The sequence below is a fragment of the Corythoichthys intestinalis genome, chromosome 20 (genome assembly GCF_030265065.1).
Source record: "Corythoichthys intestinalis isolate RoL2023-P3 chromosome 20, ASM3026506v1, whole genome shotgun sequence".
NCBI lineage: Eukaryota > Metazoa > Chordata > Actinopteri > Syngnathiformes > Syngnathidae > Corythoichthys > Corythoichthys intestinalis.
This window is the reverse complement of record NC_080414.1, coordinates 581,706-601,598: the sequence shown is the minus strand read 5'-3', so window position 1 is coordinate 601,598 and position 19,893 is coordinate 581,706. Positions and strand designations below refer to the sequence as shown.

The 19,893-nt window shown below is 43.0% G+C and overlaps 3 protein-coding genes across 7 annotated transcripts; 2 read left to right on the top strand and 1 right to left on the bottom strand.

Moving 5' to 3' along the window:
• The first annotated feature begins 1,462 nt into the window (after positions 1-1,462).
• On the top strand, positions 1,463-6,627 carry apoob (apolipoprotein O, b). Its single transcript, XM_057823875.1, has 8 exons — positions 1,463-1,653; positions 1,991-2,086; positions 2,391-2,519; positions 2,846-2,933; positions 3,002-3,097; positions 3,180-3,271; positions 6,106-6,195; positions 6,259-6,627. Exons 1-8 carry the CDS (start codon positions 1,636-1,638, stop codon positions 6,307-6,309), a joined length of 660 nt encoding a protein of 219 aa, XP_057679858.1. The 5' UTR covers positions 1,463-1,635; the 3' UTR covers positions 6,310-6,627.
• Positions 6,628-6,975: 348 nt separating this feature from the next.
• Positions 6,976-9,170, bottom strand: LOC130908448 (diamine acetyltransferase 1-like). 2 transcript variants are annotated; one of them, XM_057823877.1, is made up of 6 exons: positions 8,878-9,160; positions 8,326-8,377; positions 8,055-8,135; positions 7,800-7,901; positions 7,695-7,735; positions 6,976-7,625 (listed from the first exon to the last, which is right to left on the bottom strand). In XM_057823877.1, exons 1-6 carry the CDS (start codon positions 8,938-8,940, stop codon positions 7,449-7,451), a joined length of 516 nt encoding a protein of 171 aa, XP_057679860.1. In that variant the 5' UTR covers positions 8,941-9,160; the 3' UTR covers positions 6,976-7,448. The 2 variants fall into 2 exon arrangements, with proteins under 2 accessions (XP_057679860.1, XP_057679859.1); XM_057823876.1 differs by having other exon boundaries at positions 6,976-7,735; positions 8,878-9,170.
• Positions 9,171-10,491: 1,321 nt separating this feature from the next.
• Positions 10,492-19,770, top strand: acot9.1 (acyl-CoA thioesterase 9, tandem duplicate 1). 4 transcript variants are annotated; one of them, XM_057823870.1, is made up of 16 exons: positions 10,492-10,653; positions 11,961-12,055; positions 12,178-12,204; positions 12,915-12,960; positions 13,387-13,557; positions 13,625-13,662; positions 13,736-13,819; positions 13,890-13,993; positions 16,958-17,031; positions 17,104-17,171; positions 17,237-17,348; positions 17,418-17,508; positions 17,571-17,656; positions 17,747-17,834; positions 17,900-18,050; positions 19,491-19,770. In XM_057823870.1, the coding sequence occupies exons 1-16, from the start codon at positions 10,640-10,642 to the stop codon at positions 19,544-19,546; spliced, it is 1,305 nt and encodes a 434-aa protein (XP_057679853.1). In that variant the 5' UTR covers positions 10,492-10,639; the 3' UTR covers positions 19,547-19,770. The 4 variants fall into 4 exon arrangements, with proteins under 4 accessions (XP_057679853.1, XP_057679856.1, XP_057679854.1 ...); XM_057823871.1 differs by lacking the exon at positions 10,492-10,653 and adding an exon at positions 10,662-10,836; XM_057823873.1 differs by lacking the exon at positions 12,178-12,204.
• Positions 19,771-19,893: the final 123 nt, after the last annotated feature.

Below are 19,893 nucleotides of genomic sequence, written 5' to 3'. Positions count from 1 at the left end.
AGTTTGTTTTGAACTCTTCGGCTACCGTTGACGACAATGGAGGAAAGATTAGAATTGGACCTCTGCCGCCGTCAATCAGTGAATTTAGACTGAGCGAGACCGATGACGTCATTCAAGGCCTTCTTGTTTTGTCCATGTTTGTGCTGAGTATGACAAACGTTGCTCATGCTAAATACTACACTTTAAGTTCTTTTGGTTCCAGAACATTTCAAACTTGTCGCTACTGTTATTTTAACTATGCACTTTTTTTTAACTGCTCTATTTATTTTTTGTATGTCCACAGAAGTGTCAAAGTGCTTGCTTGGCAAATGAAAGAGAATTTCTTGTGTACTCGGGCGTTGCCGTCGATGAACAAATGTGACCTTGCTGAGTGATGAGTCGCGGCAACCTTTAGTCTGTCGGTAGGCAAACAGAGTAGATTATTTCAAAAACTTATATCCACCTACATTCACACAGTACATGACCATGCTAGCACTGAAATGGAAGCAGAGGGTGGAAAAAGTTACCTCAAAATGTGGCTCAATTCTCTTTGTAACTTTCCACGAATAAATGTTCATATTGGTTGGATTCTGGGTGACTTTTTTTTTTTTTAATGTAATGTGAGCCAAAAAAAAAGGAGTTTGTTTACTTTTGAGAGCACTGTAAATAGATGGCATATATACAAAACTACATACATGATTAGATTAGATATATTTCTCACACTAGAGACTCTTATGTACTTGTCTTCTTGCTCGGTTGTGCAGCGGGGCCTCCCGCTTCTCTTTCTACTCTGATTAGAAATTGTTTGTGCTGCTCTCTGAAGGGAGCGTTATAGGAAATCTTGAATTTTGGGGCAATTTCGCTTATGGAATAGCCTTCATTTCTAAGAACAGATTGTTGAGTTTCACGTCTCTTTCTGGCCATTTTGAGAGTTCAATCAAACCCACAAAGGTGATGCTTCAGATACCCAACTAGCTCAAAGGAAGATCAGTTTTATAGCTTCTCTAACCACCTAAACTGTTTTGAGCTGTGCCAACATACAGTAATTGCACAAGGTTTTCTAATCATCTATTATCCTTCTACGGTAACTAGCAAGCACAATGTACCATTAGAACACTGGAGTGTTGTTTGCTGTAAATGGGCCTCTTTATAAAATGACGTAGATATTGGATCAGATGTCGTTTACCACATTAATAATGTATAGAGTGTTTTTCTGATAAGTTTGATGTTATTTCCATTGAAAAAACTCAGCTTTTCTTCCAAAAACGAGAACATTTCTAAGCGACCCCAAACTTTACAACAGTAGTGTATATTTTTAAACGTTAGATATGCAATAGATTAACTGCAAACCTCATTGATATTTTCTTTTTCATTATTTAGCCTGAATCATAGGCATGTTGATATGGTTTGTTATAAACCTACCGTTTTTATGAATTCGTTAATCCGCTTTATTTTGAACAAAGCGTTTATAAATGTGTCAATCCGCTTTCTCCGATGCAAGATGGCCGCCAGTAAGTTACACCACCGAACCTGCTTCCTGACATCTCGTCTTATATATAATGTTTGTTGCAATGCACGTTGGTGCCGCTTAAACGCGAGAGCGCATGCGCATTACCTTCCGAATTGCCGTAGAAAGCGAAAGTGAACGGAAATACCATGTCAGACTTGAAACTGGTAACTAATCCTTTACTTTTGCGTATTTCGAAAATGTCAGGCCAATTTTATCGTTAGTCGCACGTTTTAGCTCGCGTATGTGACCGCGATATTGTCCAACTAGCCAAGAGCTCTAAGAAAATGCTGTCATAAAACTAACTGCTAATATTAGCAAGTAGCTATTTAAACAGACAGGCGAATGCATTGCTAACAAAATGATGCGTTTTAAGCGGTTGCATTGACTCCTTTTACATGACGTATTGAGGTTTTCATTCAATTTTGGTCGCGAATGTGACATGTCTTTTGTATTTTTGTATTTTATTGGCGTGTTTTTGTCGTGTGCTTGTCGCTCCCGCAGGTGTCGCTGTTTGCCGCGGTTCCGGGGTTGCTGCCGACCGGTGCAGACTGCGAGGCCGCTAAAAGGAGCGCGAAGCCGGCCATGAGCATCGACGAGGTGCCCTACTGCAGGCCTACAACACTCCAGGCACACAACTGCATACAAACATTTAAAAGTCAACATTTGATAGTATGTGCCCTGGAAAGCAGATACAAAAACACATTAGATTTCAAATGGATTCAAATTTCAATTTAAAATGGTTGCAATTCCTATTTCCCTACCATTTTGAGATGATACTTTGCAAATGTACTAATGAGAAGAAAAAAAGGAAATTAACCACTAGAAAAGTGGACAAGGCGGTCTATAAAAATGTATAAAAAGCAAAGAGCTGCAAATGAAAAGTGTTATTATTCTTTGTTAGCTGCCGTCTCTGTACAGCCGACCCGAAGAGGAGCAGCGCCAAGTGGACCCGATGGCGTCGACGGGCGCCTTGGAGCAGAGCGTGGCATCTTTGAGGAAATGGGCGGCGCCGTACGCAGACCGATGTCAGGTGCATTTGACTCATAGGTTGACAGACTTCATTGCGTATTTACCACAAAAGATACATGGTCATGGAAGAAAAAAAATCTTATTCTTACACTTTCCTATTCATTTAACAATTTAATATTCATTGCATTTATCTTTTTAAATCTGTATTTAAAAAAAAAAAAACTCTGGGTTTGTGGTTGCCCTATTAACTCATTGACGCCGCTGGACGTCCAATTCTTTTTAATCGGGAGGGGCGAATATACGTCCCGGTCAGAAGGAATTGGACAGTGGTACCGAAACGCAATCTCTCCCGGTCAGTTCCACGTAACTTCTTTATTTGATTTGCAGCAAACCCAAAGGGCGGCGGCGGACAAAGTGGAGGAAGTGTACAAAAGGGCGGAGCCCGCCATTTCCGCCTCCACCGCAGCGGTCACAGGTGAGGAGATTACATTTCCTGTTTGTTTTTTGCGCAGAATAAACGAATTAGCTTTTGTTGGCGTTCAGACACGTACCGCTTGTTCACCGACCCGCCCCCCGACTTGTACCCCAGCGTGGCGGTGGTGGGCTTCTCGGGCTTCCTGGGACTCTACTTGGCCAAAGGTAATCCGCTCAAAGTGTTCCCGCCACGTCGATAAGATAAAACGCTTCTATTTTGACGGGAGCGTATTTGTCTGGCGTTCAGGGTCGAAGGTGAAGCGCGTTGCCTTCCCGCTGGGCCTGATGGCGCTGAGCGCCTCCGTGTTCTACCCTCAGCGGGCCGCCTCCATTTTCAAGGTTTGTGCTTATTTCCAGGTCACACCAAATTTGACTTAACGTGCTCTGTTTGTCGATATTTATGGAAGAGCACGAGTGCCAAAATTAAACAAATGAATATAAAAAATACATGTCGGAAACATAACATTTGTTTATTGATTGAAATAAATAACTAAAAATTGGAATGTTTCAGTTTAGGAGTTTAGTATTTTTAGATATCTTTGGTATTGCATTTATAACATTTTTTATTATTAGTATGGTATTTAAAGTGCGTACGAAACCAAAAAGCATGGTTATTTCATATTTCGCGTGGTGTTTTATGCTCTTGAATGAAATGGACCGCTTGGATGTATGTAGAAGCGATCGTTTTATATATTCAATTTTTGAATCCCGCGCCATGGAAATGAGTAGCTTCCGGCTCCAGTCTCGGGTTTAGGACGAATGCGAATGTGACGTCACCCGGCTCAGCGTCTCACAATACAGCATTGCTTTATAGCATGCAGATGGACTGCGGATTCATCTGATTTTGTGGATTAATTCTTTTATTTTTCGCATCACGCCAGCCAAACGACTGCAGAAAATTGTTGCTGCACCAGGGAGAGTCATGTAAGCCTTTTAGGGTTTCAAAAGGTTCCCATTCACCGCGGATATTGGCCAAAACAAGCCTGACTACTGTGGGACCATTGGAAATACTAGGAAGTGAGTAAACATCGTATTTTGTATTATGTCAAATACTAGGATCATGGCACACGTTTTAATACGCAAGTGGCTTGCATTTTGTGGCTCACAATGCTCCTTGTCCACCGAGAATGCTGCGCGGCCGACGACCGGCGGCTTGTCGCACCCCCACCCCGCCGGGAGAGCGCTATACTCGGCTTATTGCCCTCTTCGTGTGCCCGGTGTTCAGTCAAATTTTCCATCAGGATCCGCCATAGTACAGTATTGTTTGTTGCATTGCTTCTCCGTAAGATGCCACGGCGGTGTGTGCAATGTTTTGTTCTCACTCAAACGAAAAGTTCTATGGGTGGCCAAAGGATAGCAGGGCACGTAAATGGACATCTTTCGTTCGCACGAAGCGAATGAATTTCACGCCATCATCGAGTAGTGTTCTCTGCTGCAAACACTTCGAATATGCCTGCTTCCTTAACCGGTCTGCTTATGATCAAGGATTTGCCAAAAAGTAAGTGGGATTTTTGGATAGATGACTGATGGCTTTGTCAAAGCAGAGCTGCCAACTGTTGTGGAATGAACAGTAGAAGCTAGCGACGTTAGCCGAAAGTTAACTCGTGGCAATCCCCGATCATAGTTGTTGTTGCATTCGCTAGGTTAAGCGTGTTTAAATTGTGCGTCATCTACAATCTTGTCCGAAAGGGTTAATCCACTGTCAATCGGGGAAGCGGTGTGGACGTCCATATAAGCGGGTCGGCGTCGCGGTAATTCACGGTCACGTTGCCGTAAGAGACACACACCGCCGGTGAGTTTGTGCACATTTATTTGTATTTGTATTATGTATTTCCATCTTCATGCTTCAAACATTGCATTGCATTTGTACGGTTCGGCGTTTCTTTCACGGTGATCGCTTGATAGCCTTCTAGTTTGTGTTTTACGAGAGCCACTGACAGGTGACAACAAGTGTGTTGGTTTTAATGTCTCGCAGCGAATCAGCGAGCGCGCAGGTCACGCAGTGAATCATGGGAAATGTAGTCTAGGGACAACACTGAAGTGGTGCTTTGTAATCTGTTCGCTTGTGTGAAAAAAGTACATTTCCTCACGCCATTAGACGCCACTTCCTGCCGAGAGCCCCGAGCTGTGTTCGTACTACTGTTAGCTCCATGTGTTAATAAAGAAACAAAGTTGTCAGCACTTCGTTTGTCCGATACATTTGTAAACTAAAAGCTCATAACAAGACACTATGCACAGTCCGTTGAAGAGACGCTGGAGTAGTAGGAGGCGAGGAGGAGGTCAGCGAGAAGCAAAACTTGGCGGTCGAATGTGGCGGCAGTCCGCTATTATTTTGCTTTCTTATTGTTGCCACAATAAAGTGGAGAAAGCCATTAACGACTCATCGCCTTCTTTCCCCCCAACGTTTTTTAATTATTATTTAATATGCACGAGAGCTGCCGGATCTGCCAAAATGCAGTCTGATTTTTTTTTTTTTTTTTAACAATGTCATCAGATAGACAAAAAGGTAAAATTATGTGCAAATGCCTGCATCTTCAAATCATGAAAATAATAACAGCCTATATTTTACCAATCTTGTCATTTCGATGGGTCTTGTATCCATTCCATGTCAGTCTAGGCACATTGTTTGCATCCTGATTAGCGTCTGGCTAATACATGTTAGGTCCAACATAAAATTCCAAGCTCCTCTTCTTCCTCCAACTCTTCAAAAACTTGGATCTCCTCCCTTGCGCTCGATCTATCGCTTATATCGCTGTTTGAATCATTGTTTGAAGGGCTTTGTATGGTGGCTTTATGTATGGAGCTGCCATCGCTGTTCCCGGTGTTACGTATCACTTCCGGGTTCGTCCCCTTTCAGGCTGGAACTTTGGAAACGCCATTATTTTGTCAAATATACAACATATAAATTATTTTTTCATGCTTTAGTTGTTGGACAATGTATAATTACTTTAATTGGGAGCCTATTTGGCATGTTATGAAATTACTTCACATTTCGGCTTTAAGAAAAAAAATGTTTAATTGAGGGGAAAAAAATGTTTATACATAAATATTGAAATTCATTTTTGATGGCTTATTTTGGCACTCTGGTCTCCAGTCCATATAGACAATCCATGATTTGTTCTCACGTGGTCTGTCTACCAGTCACCAACATTTTCCAATTTGTCTTTATGCAGGTGAGTCAAGACTCTGCACGCACGTGGTTTCAGAACGGCCGCGTCGCCGTAGAGACGCTGTGGAACGACCCGCCGTTTGGCAAAAACAAGGTGAGTTGGCCAGCGAGCGTGTCAAACTGGAGGACCAAAATAACAAACTCGCTGTTTGTCAAGACGGAGCGGCGCGAGAGCGGCGGCGGCGGCGGTAGCGGCACATCCGGTTGAAACCACAAAGTTTCTTTAGCATCCAACATCTCTTTTAGACTCACAGTTATATATTTCTGTATAATATGCACTTTCGCTAGGAAAGGCGACCAACATTAAATTATGTTTTGTCTTTACTCATCGCGATCCACTGACGGGACGTCCAATCATCAGCCCTCCCCGTTCCAGTGGATTGGACGTCTTTTGCCGTCAATGGCACGCAATGAGCTAACACGTCATGTCGACATGAGAATGAATTGTGTTGTGAAATGCCAATTTTCTTTTTATAGAATGTAATAAAGGGCACACACAATCCTCACTGTAAACGGTTAACAATTTTGAGTTTGTCGTGTACGGTGGCGGCCATTTTGGAAAGGTGTTCTGGAGTAGCTCGTCACCTTTGGAACGGTATTTCTGGGCGACTTGTCCATTTGCCTCGGTGGGTTTCCGATGAGTGAGTGATTCAAGTCACTTAAGGGTCTCGAACATGCGGCCAATAGCAGCCTGAGGTTTTGAAGCCCCTCATAGTGATATCAGCGTGCTTCCTGATTTTTTTTCCCCATCTCATGGTCTAGCCATTGCTCAAGGTGGTGTATTTACTGTTGAAGGACGCCATTTTCCCTCTTCGTCCTTCACGTGTTCAATTTCAGGTGATGAGAATGCTGGTGGTAAATTAGAAGCTGGAGATGAGCGGTTTTCCTCCGAAGGCTTTAATACAGAATATTCTGGGCACAAATGTGATGCAGACAAAAACAATATGAGGCAAGTCTTTTATACTGTTGAAAGGGCGTTCCTGTAACTCTGGCCAGAGCAGGGGATTTTTCATCAGGAAAACATCTTAAGATGAAACCTTGAGAGACTGTCATAGCTGGTACAAACAGTGATTGATAAGCAGTTTCTGATAAAGCGGTCAACAGATACCCATAGTGGTTGTTCAAAGTAATATTGGAGCACACAATATGCTATGATACACTCTTCATTACCAACATCATTCCCTTTTTTGGGGCAACCCCGCCCCTATAATTTGACTTTGAGATCACCAAGCTAAAGTACCCATAGTAATGACAATTTTGTTAGTATTTTTATTACTTTAGCAACGATAATCACGAGCAGACTTGGCAAGAAAGGATTTGAAGCGAGTGAAAACATCTCCATCGGTGTCACTCCTCGGTGGGTGTGGCCATCTTGACCAGGCTGCTTTTGTCAAAGCGGTAGAGCCTCCAGCCCTCCTCCTGCGACAGGTCTTCGGCACCGCGTCGCTTGTAGTACTGGATGGACACCTCGTTGTTCTCGGCCACCACGAACATCATCCCCGTGCAACGCGTCTTCACCGCCAGCTGCGAAATCGCACGACTTTCAGCTTTTGCCCAGAAAAGCAGAGTTTTACCGGGCGGGTGACTACTCACGTCGCTGAGGCGCCGAAGGATCTCCGAGCCGATGCCGAGGCCTGCAGGGACGCCGGAAGGTTAGACGATTGATGGGATACAGCGGGGGATGGGCAGGCGACCTACCTCGAAAGTCGTCCATCACGTAGAACTCCTCCATGTAGAGCTGCTTGCCTACCCAGGGGTCGTACGTGAAGTAGTACATGGCGAAGCCCACCACCTTGGAATCTAAATGCACACAAGTCATTCAAAAAGATAACGACGGCTAGGAAATCTCAATGACCCATTTTTGCCTGAAAAGTAACAGAAGCAGTAAATCGAGGAAACGCTCGGCTCGACTTTCCCTTTTTGGAGGTGAAAAGGGAAGTCACGCTTCCTCACCTTGGCTGTCGCCCACTCCTGGGATTTCAGCGATGATGCAGTGGTAGAACGGCGTTTCACCGAAGCCATCCTCCAGGAGCTCTGCAGCGACAAGGGTGGTAAACTTCACTTAAGTTTCAGCTGATTGCCAAATAATTCATTTTGCTTGTCGATTAATTATTTACATTGTTGACCTAACAAATGGTCCCGATTCTTATTTTATAGCCCCTCCCATTCCAAAGAGACTAGAAGTCTTATCACAGTCATTGGCAGTGATCATTGACTCACTCACCTTGTTCAGTCAGGGTCACCTGGTGCTCCATGTCTTCATACTTGGCAAGTTCCTATAAACAAGAGTAAGAATTCAACTTTTGTTGAGTGCACGCACAAAAGCAAGTTGGAAAAACGAAAACTGGAACTATTCAGAACTTCCATGGATCGTTTCCATCAAGACATACGAGAAGATGAGTCAATATGCTTTTGCAGATCACATACTGCTTTTTTTTTTTTTTTTTTTTTTTTTAAAAAAACGTCACTAGTCAGAATGCTGAACAGGTATTTTTCCATAGACGGACCCCAGCTGCTGTTTACACGAGCAAAGCGGACGTGAGTCATCGGCTCCGAACAAAGAAAAAAAAGACTGACGTCACACTCGGACATCCAGCTCACCATATGCTTACACCATTTTTTGTACTAAACTTAATACACGATGAAAAATACTTTTTCCATTGGGTTTCGAAGGAGGTCGACGCTGGCTTCGCGTGCGCGTGATCAATGTGACCCACTTTCGATGTCGAAGGATTAAAATCGCAACTATTAATAGCGGCGCCATGCTTTCGAGTACCTTCACCAGTCGTAATATATCAGGCACGTCCTTTGGTTCGGCCTTTCGCAATTGATACTCCATTTTCTGCGTTTACTCTTTTTTCCTTTCGTACGTAGTCCTCTGTAAGTGAAGTGAAAGATTAGGAGTTTCTTCATTCGCGTGACAGACGCTTTCCCCTCGCAGTCAGCCGCTGGTCCGGACGAGTGGGTCGCCGCAAGAACATTCAGCAAAAGATGCCAACCGGCCGCGTCGATACCAACTAATGCTAAGCGTCTTTGTTTACTTCCGACTTTTATAAGGGCTTTTTTTGCTTGGTGATTGGTCGCCACGCGGACGACGGGTTTTTTTTTCACCCGCCCCCGACGCTCGTTTCACCCAATCGCCATCGAAGTTTTATTCCACGTGACTAGTACTTTTCCTAATCGGCTTCGTTTCATTCCCCGAAAAGTCGTCCGTTTGTCAGAGTTTGCTCGCGTACAAATGTCCTTAAAAATATGAATAATGAGTTGACAGTCGAAAAGCGTCATATTTTTGCTTCCTCATATTGTTCATTTCCGCATTTTTTTTATCCCGCCTCTCGCTCGTTTTCATCCAATCGCCATCGAGACTGTCCACGTGACCAGTACTTTTCCTCACGGCTACAATTGCTCTCTCCCGTAAAATTAGTCATTAGTTTATTACTTCGTCTACGAATATCATAACAGAACAAACCATAAAAAGAAGGCTTTATTGTTGAAATGTGTTCTTTTATTAACTGGCGAACATACTGAAAGGTCCTTGTTGGGCTAACGATAAGAGTTGCGCTCACGAATAAAAACGCAGTTTTTTCATGCTAAAGGCTTTCATACTGGTTTTATGCTTGTGTTTAGAGTGGGATTTTCACGCCCCCTTTTTAAAGACTAAGGTTTAGGCGTTAGTCACTTGAAAACCAAGTCTAATATGGGTCACGTGAACGCTAAAGGTCCTTAAAATGTCACTTTGAAATCTGCCTTTGTTCATTTTGTTTTTCAAGTTGAAACACCAGACACGTGCACTTTGATCCTCTCTCCTTTGGAGCATTGTCCTACCTTGAACTTGTTCAGATTGACCTGTCAACAACTGTATGGTTTCCTGAAGGAATGTTCATAAAGATAACACGTCTGAGACGTTATCAGCCCCAATGTGATTATTGATTTTTTGCAGCACACTTATTACTTGGTCACTCGTAACTAGCAGTCCGGTAAAGGCTTCATTTTATGACTGTTACATAGCAGAAATAACGAGACAATTTTATGGCTTCTATGGAGATCGAAAGCAAACTCAACAATCACTGAATGACTAATTTATACAGACACTTAAAAAGCTACAAGATATAATGGGAAAGAAAAGGGAACACTTAAAAAATAAAAGAAAGAAAAGGGAGCACTTGAACTGCAAATAGCAAGGGTTTACCTCGGCTTCCTCTGCTGGAGAAATGTGGTACACGCGACCGAACGTCTCGTCATATGAAATGATTCTTGTTTTTTTAAATAAATCTGGTTTTATTGAAAACAAAAAACGTGTTCAACATATTATATAAAGTATACTAATACGATTAACGTTAAAAAAAAAAATTTAAAAATAAAAAACGGGTTCGATCATTTTGTACGTCATTGGAAGGTAGGCGCGGCTAACCCCAAGGCGGAAGTGCCTTTTTCCAATCTGAGTTTTTTCCTCATCGTTGTATCGGAACGAGAGGAAAAAGAGGTTTTTTTTTTCTTTTTCTCTTGGAATTTGGTCTGCGTTGATCCTGGTGGTCGCCATGCTCGCAAAGAGGTTTGTCTTGTTCTTTTGGCGCTAGACGAGAAGTTGCTTTCTGATTTGGGCTCCAAGCCAACGCAAGTGGAAAAAAAGAAACAGGAGCGAGTTGTTGATGGACGACCACATTGGCTGGGTGTGTCCGGAACGCAGACTAGCGAGGGATAACTAACCTAAACCCTAACTGAACACTGAGGGCAGGTAAATCTGATGTTAGAAGTCAATATTGGCTGTATGTACTGTACTCCTCCTCTCTTGACTACACTTGGCATGGGATTATTTATGGTTTGCCATTATTTGTGTAATAATGAGTCATTGAATGACTTGAACTAGTATTCTCAATCAAAACCAAAATGTACGTTATCAGTATTTTAACCCTTTTTTGCACAATTAATATTTTTTTTTTATTCCCTTAAATGTATTTATCACATTTTTTATGACGGGGTCTCAATCGTACGCCCCCATTAGACAGCCAATTTCAGTATTAGTATTGCTTGCACGTATTTTGCAGTGAGCAATCAAAACACTGATTAAAAGTTTTGATTATTTTAAAGAAAATGACTGAAATAAATGAACACATGGCAGAGGTTCCCTGATGTTTTGTGGTTGTTTTGCTGCCTCTGGCACTGGACTGCTTGACCGTGTGCATGGCAATATGAAGACTACCAACAAATTTTGCAGCATAATGTGTGAAAGCTGGGTCTCCCTCAGAGGTCATGGGTCTTCCAGCAGGACAATGACTCAAAACGCACTAGAAAATGGTTTGAGAGAAAGCACTGGAGACTTCTAAAGTGGCCAGACCTGAATCCCATAGAACACCTGTGGAGAGATCTGAAAATGGCACCCTTCAAATCTCAGAGACCTGAAACAGTTGGCCAAAGAAGAATGGTCTAAAATTCCAGCAGAGCTTTGTAAGAAACTCATTGACGGATACCGGAAGCGTTTGTTCGCACTTATTTTGTCTGAAGGTTGTGCTACCAAGTATTAGGCTGAGGGTGCCAATGCTTTAGTCCGGCCCATTTTTGGACTTTTGTGTAAAATGATAATGATTTTTTTTTTCATTCTCTTTTGTGTGTTTTTTTTTTAATTGCAAGCAAAATCAACGAAGATATGACTACCAAAGTATTTGTAATTGCAATCATTTTCGGGGAGAAACTGAGCATGATCTGACAGAATTGCAGGGGTGCCAATACTTTTGGCCAGCACTGTAGGGTTCAGTTCTTTACATTTTGAATATGCAACATTGTTTAAAATTGTCTTGTTCCACCATTCACCAAGTTACCCTTTTGGTTTTTTGTAATGTTCACTTGCGCGTTTGCTTGTAGGTTGATGACATGTCTTCGACCTTCGGCGTCCTTGACGAGCCGAAGACGAGCGTGCGCGGCCGTGACGGACGGTAGAGCGCCGGACATGGCGGAAGGTGAGTTGTCAAATTCGTTGAAATAATGGATCGGACGCGACGGATCCGTAACGTGCGGTTTCGGGCCTCCCGACACCACGCCCCCGGATGTCTCGAGTGTCTCATCTTTTGTTTCTTTGCAGGAAATCCTCTGTTGCACGTGTCAAATGGTGTGTTGGTAATCCAAAATTAGAAGCAGGATAACAAAATCATCATTATAATCCTAATAACGACATGATTAGCAGCGCTAGGGCTGGGCCATTCACCCCTTGAGCCATCGGTATATGCCCGATAATTTGTTAACAGAAGGAAAAACGATGCTAGCTTCTTTGCCGCCATTGTCCGATCGCTGCTGGCCTTTCCCACTTAAAATGGATTGGACGTCGATCTTGGCCAATGGCAGCGAAAGGGTTAAGGGATTACCGTTAAAAAAATAAGTCCATAAAAGTTACCCCAAAAATTGTTTTAAAGGCCATATCGCCCAGTCCCGCGCAAGCTAACGTCGTAGCACGTTTCTAATCTGCGGCATGTCTCTGGTCTGCCTTCCTGTACGCTTCTGTTACTTCCTGCTTCTTCCACAGCACGGTTCCAACCTTCCCGCTACACTGGGATGGCCTTGTAGTTTCTTTTCTGTCTCTTTCCAGCGAGGGAAGGCACTACGTTTCGTTTTCCCAATGACGAGTCGACTACGAGCACGCCGCCCGTCCTCTCTCACGATTCCTCACTGTTTCATATTGGCATGATTTCATGGAGCAACATTGAAGAAATATTTTCTTCGATGTTGCCTCACGAAAAGGTCAAATGAAATATTTACAAAAATGAATGAGGGCAAGCCACCTTCCTGTGTATGATGACTCTGATGATGACGTATTTGTTCCAGTGCGAAACAGGCTGAGAGAAATTGTGGGCGCTTCCACCAACTGGAGGTTTGTAACCAACTTAATTGAAAACAAAATGCTTTCAGAATGAATCCTGTTGTTTGTACGCTTGTTGGAATGATGAAATGACACAAAAATGATAAAAAAGTTGGCGTTCCAAACGTCTTGTGGTCCCTGCTCTTAAGAAAATGCCGCCCTCTAGTGGCGTCTACTCTGAACTTCATTTTAATGCTAAATTGTTACGTCAAAATAGGTACAGTATTCACGTGGGGAACTAGTCCCTAAGTAAATGATTGGCCCTTTATATGGCACTCGTTTAAGTTATCGGCTGCCATTGACGGCGTTAAAGGTCCAATCTTGTTTGTTGTTGTTTTTTTTTTTCTTCACATTTAGCGAGCCACGAATAATTGTGTGTTGTACCATTCCAAACTCCTTTTTGATGACTGCATTTTTCTTTGTTCTCTTGGTGTTTAGCGACCACCGGCAAGCCATGGCGGAGCGCGCGTCGCTGTCGTCCATGTTGGCCAAGTCGCAGGGCGAGCTCCCGGCCAAGAGCATGAAAGAGAGCCTCCTGGAGGTCCACCTGCCGCTGGGCTCGCAGCCGCAGCTGCGCGAGAAGTACCTCACCTTCCACAACACCGTCAGGTAGGCGGCCGCCCCCAACTCCACCACTGCCGCCGTCGGCACTCACGTCCTGGCCGGCTTTTGGCAGGTTCGGACGCATCCTGGAGGACTTGGATAGTTTGGCAGGTATCCTCCAAAATCCCATCGTTTTAGTGGAAAATCTGAACGGCGACGGACAAGCTTTCCTTTGTTTTTCCAGTGCTGATTTCGTACTCGCACACTTACAACCCCGCCCTGAAGAGGTCGCCGTTGTCCATCGTCACCGCCCTGGTGGACAAAATAGGTGAGGCGCCGGCCGCCTTTTCGTGTCGTCGGAGTGACTTTTTTTTGTCGCGGTCGGTCTCGGAACGCAGACATGAGGCAGCACGACATCTATCCCGACGGCGACATCAAGTTCAGCGGTCACGTCAGCTGGGTGGGGAGCACGTCCATCGAGGCCAAGATGCACATGACGCAGGTGTGCTGCCTTAAATCAAATACAAGCAAATGTTCCTATTTTCAAAAGAATAGATACAAAAAGAGAATATTTGTCTTTATCCTTTTCAGGTTTTTTTTTTTTATCAAAAAAATGCATTAAAAAGATTTTTTTTACTGTTTTTAATTTAAAATATTTTTTTTTATTTTAAAATAGAATATTTACTGTGTTTTTATTTTTGAAAGAATGATTTCAAAATAAGTGTAAATTTAAAAAATAATCCAAATATTTTTGTGTTAACCTGTGAAGGAATCTGACCTCCTAGCCAGACCGCTGTAATAGCGCCAGCCGAACCGCCGGACCCGCCTCGCAGCTCTAAAGACCTGGGCTGGCGAGGCCCCGACAATCCGGCCAGAAGGCCAAACTCCGCGCGTTTACCTTAGTCTTAACCCTTTGTACTGACTCCATTTTGAAAGGTTTAAAAAAGGCTCACCGAAAACAAGGTGACAATTTTTCAGGTCGACAGTGATCAAACAGCAGGGCAAAACAGAAACAGACTCAGGCAGGGAGGCAAGGTGTCCCTATCACACGTCAACAAAAGGTTCCTGCGAAAAAATGACAACGCTTAGTTAAACATTCAGTCTTTTGAAGGCTCTCGCTGGGCAGGCCGTGGGCAGGAAGAAGGGTGTGTTTGTTTAAGATTTTCTGTCTTTGTGGATTGGACAGGAGGATTCGGGAGTTACTGTTGTCAGGGCAACGAGGGTTGGGGATTTTGACACCCACCTCAGTGTCTAAGGGGCTCTTGGAGTCTTGTTAGTCGTGTTATCAGTTGGATATCGGGCGTTCTCCGGTGTTCCTTTTGTTGGGACAGGGCGTCCCACCATTTGTTCTGGAGTGTCCAGGAGAACTAATTGTGAGAGTTGGTGGTGCAGACGTGGGCTTGTCAGCATCAATCTTGCCCAGTCAGTTGCATGACGCACACGTTGGGCTTCCCTGATAACAAGGTGTCATATATCTCTTATGCCCTATGGCAAATATATTCTGCTTGTTTTCCTTAAACTATGGTATAAGTGCTATTTATTTCATATTGGGTGTGTTAGAGTAATACAGTAAATACGAGGAACGATACTATTCCCTGATTGATTATATTAACCCTTTAAGGTCTGGGCCTATTTTGTCTGATTTTGCATGCCTTTGAAGTTGCCTTTATATTTCAAAGACAGAATTGTTTACGATGGCCTGGTTTGGTCCCTTTTTTTGTGACACCTTGAACTTCATGTCCAAACTGTTGTTTCCTTCACTGACCAATTATAAGTCATAATTTTGGGCCCAAAAAGACCAAAAATTCCAAAATCGTTTTGTCAAAATTTTTAATATTGATGTCCAATTGACAACCAAACATGCGTAACGAACCGTTTTGAAACTTTGTAATATTTATTCAACATGTTAGGATGAACATTCAACCAAAAAAATTTAGAATAAATAGTCTTTTATTTGACAATTCAACATAAACAACAGGTATAGCCATAGGCGTTTTTTGCATTTATACATGCTCTAGTCAAAACAGGTTATATACAGCAGACCAAACAGTGAAGAACAGTGAAAAAATATACCATCTAACACAAAAAGTGTTTAGAGGCCATCTCTTTATGAGTTTAGGTATTGCGGCCCATCACCTGATGAAAACTATGTACACACAATCAAGCTTCTTGAACACACATTTATATACACAAATTGAGAAGACTGATTGTGGGGAAAAAAAAAAAAAATATATATATATATATATATATATATATATAACATTGGGGAAAAAAGTATTTTCAAAAATATTTACAATAAACAAGTTAAATTTTTTTCAGGCATGCCACTCCGAAAAGCAGTTTCGTCCTGGAATTAGACACAGGGCTACATCACAGCCCACACTTCCATGGGGTGTCGGTCCTCTTTCCACCCTTCCATTTTCATTTCACTTTACTTTCATTGTCACTATAAATGTACATGAAACAAAAGTCAGTATTTATGAAAATAATAAAGTATCAAATAAAAATATATACAGCAATAAATGATAATGGAAATCTATATGTATGACAATAGAAAGAATACCGTAGCTGAATATGTGCTACATCCCTAATCTTCATATAGAAAGAAGACCACAAATTATACTTTGATCTGATATGCACATCTTATTATTACATACACAAACACGCACTTATATTGCATCAAAATTAACTTTGTCTTGCAATATCAAAAGAAACTTTTACAGCATAAAAAAAAAAAAAAAAGTGAGTTGGCTTACCTCTGCTCGTCGATGGCGTCACCCACGTGTTCAAATCCATCACTATCTTCACTCGAGGACTCTTCCGAAGAAGACGATGATGACGAATTTGGACCACCCTCTTCCTCAAGTTGATCAAAAAGCACAATTGCTTGCGCTAAATTTAGTTTTCCGTTCACACAAAGTCGTCGCTCGCCCCCTCGCTGCTTCAGATTCACTCCTCCCTCTCGTTCGGTGGAACCTCGCGCGGCAGTTATATTTATAAAAAAAAAAAAACGCATTTTGTGCTTCCGCTGTGACTTCGAAAGGGTTCGTTTGATTTGTGTTTTTTTCATGGAGCTTCCGTTTTGAAAAAGGACAAGAAATGATGGAAATATAGACATAAACAAATGATCCATGCAGCGTTTTAATGTTTTTTTGAGAGGACAATAAAACTATAAAACTTAAATGACAATATCTCACGTTTTAGTTGGTCGATTGACTTCAAATAACAACGAGAGTAAACCGCAACTTCCGCACTTTAAAACGAGACCAACCAACGGCATGTGGGTGACGTAATTAAAACGCGAGGGTGCTTCAAAGACGACGTGCGCTGAGGACGCGCCGGCGCGACTCTCAAGGGTTAAGTGTGTTAGAATAATGCGAATAGTTAGATGGTGCCTACGAGAAAAGGTACTATATTGGCACCAATGGCAGCCATGAAAAATTCTTCGTTGTTGTTGTTGTTTTAGTATCGGAATGGCGAATATTCACCGGTTCTGGATGCCACCTTTGTCATGGTTGCTCGCGATCCGCAGAACAAGAGGTGCGTCTCTGTCAATTTATTGATTCATGTCTATTTTGTTATTGACCTGGGTTGCTTTGTATTTGTTCCCAGGGCAGCTTTTGTAAATCCTCTGCGTCCAGAAGGCCCGGAAGAGGAGGAACTCTTCCGCCAGGGAGAAGGTAGGAAAAGCTCGGCAGGCCGGCGAAAGAGCGCCCGAGCGCTGATGTGTTTGTGCTCCGGACAGCCAACAAATCGCGCCGCGTGGAGCTCAGCACCGCGTCCCTCCTTAAGGTGGCGCCCACCGCCGAGGAAAGGAAGATCGTCCACGGCCTCTTCCTAAACACGCTGGACAAAAAGTAAGAGGAGGACATCCACCTGAGAGAGAACGGGACATGTTTTGACATTTGTGCGGGCGTCTCTGGCAGGACGGTGAGCTTCCGCAGCCGTGTTTTGCCTCCTGACTCAGTGTGGATGGAAGACGCCAAACTCAAAGGCTTGGAGATCTGCCACCCGCAAGTGAGCTCGCCTCAAAACATCTTGACCAGACAGAGAAAAAAAAACAAGTTTCCTATTTTTAGGAGAGGAATATTTTCAACCGGATCTTCGGGGGCTTCCTGATGAGGAAAGCCTACGAGCTGGGCTGGGCCAACGCCTGCGCCTTCGGGTAGGTGTCGCTCTCATGCAACTTTTTTTTTTTTTTTCTTCTTCTTAAAAGGAGGGAAAATACACTAACGGCGCACGCCTTCCGTCTCAGGGGGTGCCGACCCGGTCTGGTGGCCGTGGACGACATTCTGTTCCGCAAACCTGTGGAGATCGGATCCTTGTTGCTGCTCTCCTCGCAGGTGGGAGGGACAAAAAGGCAAAAAACTCCGAACCGTGACGCGCGCGGCTAACCTTGCGCTTTCAGGTGTGTTACACGGAGGGTAAGCACATCCAGGTGAGGGTTCACAGCGAAGTCTTTGACCCGATGAGCCGCCAACACGACACCACCAACGTCTTCCACTTCACCTTCGCGTCCGACCGCGACGTCCCCAACATCGTCCCGCAGACCTACGGAGGTACCGATATGTCTCGGCAAAGGACATGCGTCTAGATGTCCAAAATAATCCAATAATTACAGAGAATATTCACATATTTTAAAATAAATACAAACAAATTGTGATTTATGTTCGTCTTAGAACTATTTGGACCGTTGTAAGGAGTTTTCAATTGAACTGTACTGAAGTAAAAAAAAAAAAAAATGTACCCGTAATTTTTGGACGATAATCCGCTACTTTTTTCCTTTATTTTGAATCCTGTTGCTTATGGTCCAGTGCGGCTTAGTTGTTGATTTATTTGGTTTAATAGGTACCACTTTATTTGACAGCAATAACATAAGACTGTCATGAGACCGTCCGATTTATGACATGTCACTATCATGAACATCACCGAATGCTTAAGTCTCATCCAGCAAATGATGTCACTAACTCCATATATGTCCAGCTTGGATCTTTTGTATCCATTCAAAAGTGAAATCATTTGCCGGATAACATGAAATGACATCTGTTTCAAGCATTCATCAATGCTCATGACTAGGGTTGGGCATCGATGGGAACCGATTCTAACACTCCGATGCTCCCGGAATCGTTCGAATTTTAAAATTTCGATTCCTTGTTTCGATGCCCAGACCACCGAGCGGGAAAAAAATTGCTCGACTTTAAAGACTGACATTTATATAAAGTTATAATTAGCCCTGTGAGAAGTTCATTTAATTAAAAAAAATGTTGAGAAGTTAAGACTTTATAAACTATGCAATTTTTTGGACCCTGCATTTTTTGGGGGGGGATCCTGCCTCTTAAAAGAATCGGAATCCGGAATCGTTCGGAACCGAAACGTTGAATCGGAACCGGAATCGTTCAATTTCAAACGATGCCCAACCCTACTCATGACGGTGTCATGTCATAATTATGATTGTCTAATGACAGTCTTATGGCGCCACTGTCAAATGAAGTGTGGCCAAAAACCATAACTAGCAATGAATGAAACAACTGGAACAGTAACTGAAGCAATAATTAGCACCAGAACATAAATATTTACATCGGTGGTGCTGCAATGCATGCTCGGAGGCATGATGGACAACAACAGTGTCGGCAGCAGGTGGCAGCAGAGATGAACTGTCTCCCCCGAGGGAGCTGTGATGACCAAATGAAACTTCTTGAAGCAATGAAGCTTTGCAACCAAGTGGTTCAAAGCTTCATGGTGGTTCATTTGGTCTTATGACAGTTGTTTGATGCCGCTGTCAAATCAAGTGTTACCGGTTAATATCTTTAGGTGTTAATATCCCATAATACAGTGAGGACCGCTGCGGCTTATAGCCCAGTGTGGCTTATCTAGTTTTTAAAAAATGCCATTTTCATGCCAAATTTGGCATGGCGGCTTATAGTCAGGTGTGCCTTATAGTGCAAAAATTACAGTATATGTTTTTGGGGGTATTATGTAATGTATCTCCACGCCCGCAGAGTCCATGCTGTACCTGGACGGGAAACGGCACTTCGACCAAGCGGTGGAGCACTGACGGCCGTAACTCCTTCGCGGCTGCGGATGGTTGGTTCAACCGGATGCAACGCCAGCGGCGCCAAAAAGTTGCAGTCTTTTTGAAGCGGAAGATGTTTTGTCGCTTCCTTTCTTTTGGACTTCCTCTCTGATGATGTTACACTTCCCAACAAAGATTGTTACTTCACACACACACACACAAAAAAAAACTTCACTCTGTTACTGTTTTTTTTTTTTTTTTTTCAATAAATAGATTTTTATTTATGTCCACTCTGCTATATTTTCCCCTCCAGACATGAAAATAAGTCAACCTTTGCTATATTGCTTTTTTTTTTTTTTTTTTACGTGTTTCGCCAAGCGTAGAAATCC

Excerpts from the sequence above, each read along its gene's own strand:
- apoob (XM_057823875.1), top strand. Across the intron at positions 2,520-2,845 it reads CGTACGCAGACCGATGTCAG|CAAACCCAAAGGGCGGCGGC; the intron begins GTGCATTTGACT and ends TTTGATTTGCAG. Across the intron at positions 3,098-3,179 it reads GGGACTCTACTTGGCCAAAG|GGTCGAAGGTGAAGCGCGTT; the intron begins GTAATCCGCTCA and ends TCTGGCGTTCAG.
- LOC130908448 (XM_057823876.1), bottom strand. The coding sequence starts at position 8,940 with ATGGAGTATCAATTGCGAAAGGCCGAACCAAAGGACGTGCCTGATATA. Across the intron at positions 8,378-8,877 it reads ATATATTACGACTGGTGAAG|GAACTTGCCAAGTATGAAGA; the intron begins GTACTCGAAAGC and ends TCTTGTTTATAG. Across the intron at positions 7,736-7,799 it reads CGTGATGGACGACTTTCGAG|GCCTCGGCATCGGCTCGGAG; the intron begins GTAGGTCGCCTG and ends GCGTCCCTGCAG.
- acot9.1 (XM_057823870.1), top strand. Across the intron at positions 13,820-13,889 it reads CGCCCTGGTGGACAAAATAG|ACATGAGGCAGCACGACATC; the intron begins GTGAGGCGCCGG and ends CTCGGAACGCAG. Across the intron at positions 17,835-17,899 it reads TGTTGCTGCTCTCCTCGCAG|GTGTGTTACACGGAGGGTAA; the intron begins GTGGGAGGGACA and ends TTGCGCTTTCAG.